This window comes from Apaloderma vittatum, unplaced genomic scaffold, assembly GCF_000703405.1.
Source record: "Apaloderma vittatum isolate BGI_N311 unplaced genomic scaffold, ASM70340v1 scaffold5903, whole genome shotgun sequence".
NCBI classification, from domain to species: Eukaryota; Metazoa; Chordata; class Aves; order Trogoniformes; family Trogonidae; genus Apaloderma; species Apaloderma vittatum.
Window position 1 is genome coordinate 14,022 of NW_009707394.1, and position 6,655 is coordinate 20,676.

General features: G+C 37.5%; 1 protein-coding gene across 1 annotated transcript; it reads left to right on the top strand.

The window, feature by feature from the left end:
- Positions 1-630: 630 nt before the first annotated feature.
- On the top strand, positions 631-6,432 carry LOC104271493 (AT-rich interactive domain-containing protein 2-like; the record flags this gene model as incomplete). The annotated part of the gene is made up of 7 exons (XM_009866175.1): positions 631-660; positions 2,629-2,695; positions 2,780-3,030; positions 4,159-4,255; positions 4,336-4,545; positions 4,931-5,098; positions 6,357-6,432. Coding segments are annotated over exons 1-7 (899 nt in total), but the record flags the coding sequence as incomplete, so codon positions are not given.
- Positions 6,433-6,655: the final 223 nt, after the last annotated feature.

The following is a 6,655-nucleotide window of genomic DNA, read 5'->3' on the forward strand; positions in this document are numbered from 1 at the left end:
GCAGAGTGCTCACGGGAAGCCTGGTTTGCTACCGCTGTAGGCATTACACAGTTGCTGAAACACCCGTGAGGGATGCTGGATTTGGGAAGGCAAACCCACAGTTTCGAGCAAGCCAAAAACTCTTAAGAATACTGCCACAGGTAAAGCGATGTTTGTGGTGAGCATTATCACCCACAGTGCTTCTGTGTGTAGAAATAAACAGTGAAGAGGAAAAAAAACTTGTTGTGTTTTTTTTTAAATTCATAGAATCATAGCACAGTTTTGGCTGGAAGAGACCTTCAGGATCATCAAGTCCAATCTTTGTCCTAGCCCTATGAACACCACTAAACCATGTCCTTCAACACAACATCTACCCTTCTCTTAAACACCTCCAGGGATGGTGACTCAGCCACCTCTTTTTGAAGTTCTATTGTCTCCACATTCATGCCCCATCTTGCGGATTCTCTTCCTGAGAGCTTGAAGAGCCTTTCCGGGTCTTTAGGACTCAGGAGCAGAGGCTGTGGGGGACACACATTATTCTGGTGTGCTTCACATAGGTAATGGGCCTTGTGCATATGCTCTGGCTAATTCTGAGGAAACAGTCCTCTAGTTGGAGCAGTTGACATCTTACACTCACAGCATGGCTGTATAATGAAAGAATTTGAAGAACAAGAGTTGCATGTAAGTAAACAATTGGGTGCCTTGAAGTGTATCTCATTTTAACTTACAGAGAGGAGCTGTGTTCTACTCTTTGCTGTAAAAGATAATGTCGTCTGAGTTGACAGCATTGTTTGACACACTGCTTTTTTAGGGAGGAGAGTCTTTCCTAGTTGTGAAAGGAGCAGGCACAGATCTGCTAATTCTGCAAATTTTAAGTGAGATGTACAGTTTTCCAGTGATGTAGTCCTGCTTTCATCTTTAACCATAGCACAGTGAAGTTTTACTTTTTTGTAGTGTCTCTAGTGACTTCATCTGCAAAAACCTTACATTCTCATTTTCCATCCCTTGGAGAACATGTCCAGGATGATTTGCCCACTGGGTAGAAAGATTTGCTTCTTTATGACTCTGTATTACCAGAGGTTTTCAGGTGTTTCATTTTAAGTGGCAAGAAGTGGATTGTTGAATGATTCAGCAAGCAGAATGGGATGATGCTATTTTAACATTCACCTTTTGACAGTGGTTGTAACATTATATTGTCATTGACTTCGGCCTCTTTCAAAAAATTCAGGCTGAAGACTCCCAGAAACTCTGCTCGATGTTCACTTTTTAAAGAAATCCTTAACTAATGTAATCAACTAATCTTTAAAAGCTTCTGAGGTTTTTCTTTCAAGTAGACTTACTGTGTTCATTCCTTTTTCAAAAGGAAGCCTGCTGAAGGAAAATTTACTGACTGGTGTAGTTCCAGGCAATATATTTCTGTATGCTTTTTAAAATAATGACGTAAGCCTCTTCCTTTAAAATAGTCTGCTTCTCTAAAAGTAAAGGCAGCTCAAAATGAAGTACTTTCTGTGAAGTTTACCTACATGCCTCAGTCTTCTGTGGCTCTTGATGATAGCTGCAGTATTAATTAGAAAAATCTGTTTTTCGAAAACGGAAGTTAGACTTTTATCTGCCTCTTCTTGTCTTTGCTAAAATGAGGTAATAATCCTTTCTGTGGAAATAATTCTGTAATTCTGTGAAAATAATGTTGTACTTTAGTAATCATATTCGCATAGCAGAATTTCTCCTGCTGTTCAGCTGGTTGCACTTCCCATACTTCCCTTTTTATCCTGATTTATTTGTGGTTATATTCTGTGTTCATAGCCAAAAGAGGAGCTGTATTTCATTAGTGTGCCAAAGGAATGTGTAAATTTTTATTTCTCGAAGAAATGTTTATATTTTTGTCATAATATGCACATTAAAATGTATATATTATTATATATTTTTATACTAAAATGCATCACAGTGTGTATTTTTATTAGCTTGCAAACCTTAATTCCTTGATTAATTCTTGAGTTAGAACAGGACTAGTGTTTACAGATCAGGCCTTAAATTTGTAAAGTAATTGGAATTTCAGTCTGCTGTAGCATTCTGAGTGGCTTATATTTACAAAGGTTTTTGGTAATGGTGGTTGTTGCTCCTCTCTTTTCATTGATTTACAGTGATATGGAAAGCATAGCAGAAGCTTTAGAAAGTCTCTCCAAGCAGAAATATGACTGTTGTACTTTTAGCAGCAGTCTAAGATCTACTGAAACTTCAAGGAGTCACCATCTAATGCTTTAGAAGTTTGCTGTTTGTAGGAGGTGAAGGAGGATGAGCTGTACTTTTTTTCAGCTTACGGTTGCTGTATTTCTGGTTGTTCCTGGGAAATAGCCCATAGAGTTTCAGTATGTGCTTCAGCAACGGACTTCTGTGGTAGGATTGGTTGATCATGGAAGCACACTTCTGGTGCTTGAAGGAAAGAGTTTCTTAATATGAGTTGCTGAATATCTTGCATATCATCCTGCAAGTGAAAAATACACTTAGTATTAGCTGAATTAAGGTGCTAGGAAATTTTTCAAGAACGGTCCTTTTCATATTTTTTCAATACTTTAATGTAATAGGAAAAAAAAAATTTAAAGAAATATCATCTCCCCTAAAAATTAAATGTATTTTTAATTCTTTCTGTAGTTTTGGAAGGATATTGTTGAGGATATTGAAGTTCGTGACCTAATTTCTGACAGAAGCAAATCTCAAGGTGAGACAACTTGGTTAATCTTAATGTGTAAGTGTTGGTAAATACAGCAAAGGAAGGACTAAAATGTATTTGTTTACATCGTAGATATTCCGTCAGAAGAATGGATTTGGGAATCCTTATTTCATCCACCTCGCAAATTGGGCATTAATGATATTGAAGGGCAGCGGGTACTTCAGATCGCAGTGATTTTACGTAATCTTTCTTTTGAAGAGGGAAATGTTAAACTTTTGGCAGCTAATCGTACTTGTCTTCGGTTCCTGCTCCTCTCTGCTCATAGTCACTTTATCTCTCTACGGCAATTGGGGCTGGACACGCTGGGAAATATCGCAGCAGAGGTAACGTGCTTTAAAACAGAAGAAATAAAATACAATTTAATAAAAATGTTACTTCACTGTTAATTAAATTAATTACTTTTTTCCTCGATCTTTGGCTGAAGCAGGGAATAAATTATTCTCCAAATTTGTAAATAGCAATTTAGAAACAAGTCTTCAGCGTCAAAACAAGAATACAGGCTGTGTGTGTCGATTTGCTAAAAAGAATCACATGAAGAAGACTGACTGTATAGAGAGATACAAGATATTCATAGTGCATAATTTTCAGTTTGGTTTCCCAGAGGGAAGAAAAGAACTTAGTTAAATTCTGCAGACTGTGTATTAGCTTCTTCACTTTATAATTATAACCTTTAGTCATAATTTCAAAATAGTACTTTTGAGAAGGGGAGTGGTAGAGAGTTCTATGCCATGTGTAGTGGCCCCGGTTAGTCGTATGGCACTGGGCGTACTTGCTGAATCTCGTGAGGCGTTTTTTGATTTGCAAGGAGGTTTGAATGTAGTAAAAGACACTGTTTCCGGATGTCGTATCATTATGCAGATAAATTATATTAATTTTATAGGTAATTTGTTCAGATGCTCCTTGATTTGAGAATATAACAGATAGATTTAAGTAAAATGGGTAAGATTTAAGTAAAATGGGTAGTACCGGAGAATGAGACTTGAAAGGCTGGTCCACTGCTGAAAAGTTTTCATTTATCGTGTATCCAGCTTCTCTTGAGTGAGTGTTATATATTAGAATGTCTCAATGCTCTGATTGAGAAGCAGAAGTAGATTGAAACAGGATGAAAGACTTGTGATAGCGTTTGGGAAGGAGTTTGTTACTTGTGTACTTTGTTGAGTGTTAAAATACATTTGTGTATACTATTGACTGCCTGGAAATAAAGTTACTTTCCTTATTCTGAGCACTGAAAAGTGTAAATTAGGCTGCTACTTCAGAGCAGAAAAAGATGAGGGGGCTCAAATTACTAGCTACAATAAAAAGCTCTGTTTTGTGTTGTGAACAGAAATGTCATATGTGCTGCATTCAAACACTTCTGAATCTTGTATTTTGATATGTAAATTTAAGGATTTGAGCCACTGACACTGCATAAATAGCGTTAGCCATACTCTCTTTTTCTTCTTTCTCATCAGCTTCTTTTGGATCCTGTTGATTTCAAAACTACTCATCTAATGTTTCACACTGTTACAAAATGCCTCATGTCCAGGGATAGGTTTTTAAAAATGAGAGGTAAGATCACTACTTATTCTTGTTATTGTATTAGAATTCTGATGATTGCTGCTTAAACCTATTTTGTATTTGATCTTCAGGCATGGAAATTTTGGCAAATCTTTGTAAGGCTGAAGATAATGGTGTCTTAATTTGTGAATATGTGGATCAAGAATCCTATAAAGAGATCATATGTCATCTCACGCTACCAGATGTGCTGCTTGTTATCTCAGCACTTGAGGTGCTGTATATGCTCACAGAAATGGGAGAAGTGGCCTGCTCAAAGATTGCCAAAGTAGAGAAGAGCATAGGTAAGGGAGAAGCAAAATCTATTACTCTCACTGTTACGTCAGAAAAAGGACTTAAGAATGTATCGTATTCAGTGATTAAAAACGTGGCTTCCTTGTGTGTGCGTGTATGTGTGCAGCTTAGGGATGGATGTTGAAATAGGAGGTTTTAATAAAAGAGAGAAGTTGATAGTGCTAATAACTAGGGAAGCTAAAACTTTCAAAGTCTTTTTTTTTTTCTTTAACGCTTAATGCCATGAAGTGTATTAAAAAAAAATAATAATTACAGAAGCATGTGGAAGTTTTTTTTCTTTCTACTCATGGCAATTTTCAAACAGGTCAGTATGTCCCAGCAGCATTCATTTGTTTTGTCCTAATGTCATTGTCGGTTTTACATTTAATACTTTAGATACATTAGTATGTCTGGTTTCTATGGACATCCAGATGTTTGGACCTGATGCACTTACTGCTGTAAAACTCGTTGAACATCAGTGCATTAGCCAGCAAGGAGTACCTGATGTCAGACCACAAGTAATGGATCACGGTTCTTCACAGGCTCACGCAGCAGGTGTCCCAGGTTAGTCTCACTGCAAGGGAACAGACTTTTCTACAAAATTTTCTATATGACATGTACGATTTTTGTTTCCTGTAGATTTTTGCTTCATTTATGTAAATTATTGTGATGCATAACATATGGTTTTCAGGCACTCATTCACAAAGCAAATATAAAGCTATGTTAGCCAGAACTGTTGTGAAACAAGCGTTAAGGGAATTTTAATATTTTTAAGTTGCTAATCTGAAAATTTACTGAACATTATGTACACTCCTTATTTTAACTTGCTCAGTGGAAGGAGAAAGACTCCATTCTAGATTGTTCCCACAATTTGCAGAGAATTAGAGGTCCATTTTATATTGTTCTTTACACAGAATATTGTTGGGCAGTAAATGTAGCATTTGATAGAATTGCAGAGATCAGATAGACACATGGAGTCATACTTCTATTGAAGGTACTGAAGAGCTTATTGTGATATGAATGGAATTAACTGTTGTTCAAAGCTTGAAAAGTATTTTCTTAATTGTAAATTAAGTTATGATTAATTCTCGTGGATCTATTTTGTGCTTAAATTCTTGCACTTCGGAAGTTGACAGCACATACTGGTCAAGGGAATAGCATATGTACCTCATTCTGGCTTCACTAGTGAAAGCCTGTAGCAGCCTGGCACAGGTGCACACAAGATGGAATGTAGCTGTTTGTTCTGGGGGAAAAGTGGAGACTGAACTGTTAGGACAGGCTCTGGCTTACATATCTAAGTGTGCTGTTTCTGAAATGGGTGCAGATACCACAGTGAAAGTGACTGGAAAAGAATGTGACTAAGGGGATGACCAAGAGTGAATAGAAGGAACTGAGGTGACATGGCAACAAAATTCCTTACGTTACATTTGCTTCCACTTAGGAATTGCAAAAATAGTTGTTGTGTATTATGCCTGTTCTGGTGGAGTATTGTGCCACTCGTAAATTGTGCTGAGTACTCTGAAGCACGGAGATCATGAATCGTGACTCTGGAAGCTGTCATTCACTAAGTGCTTACACCGTGATTGCACTTTGGTGGTGGCTGTGGCCTTGGCCCTGGCCCGCTCGGCTTCCCTGTAGTAAATTGTGGTGCAAATCCGTAGGCTGCCTAGCGCACCTCTGCGGCTTGCCTTAGCTGGATACGTTCTTGCTTACAAACACAGGAGAAACTGTACCTGTGAAAGACAACAGGGTTGAAGCGCTTCATTTAGGAGAACAAAAATGGTTTCAGCAAGTTGTTTTTTCTTCCCCTCACTCTCCACAGCCTCTAGGACAGCACCACATGTTGCTCCTCCGCCAGGAATAGTAGAAATAGACAGCGAGAAATTTGCATGTCAGTGGTAAGTGTAGAGTTCTATTCAAATACTTTAATGAAGAAGAACAAAGGAAATTGCCTGTATTCATGTGTCACACTTTTCTAGCTTGCTTCTCTTTACTGTTAGACACATTTTTCTGAAAAATATAAAGCAAAACCGTTCTGTCATTGCTTTGAAGAAGTGTAGGAAAAAACTAAACCAGAATGTTCACTCTTCAATAGTTGATACTTGAAATTAGTTGTTTTCT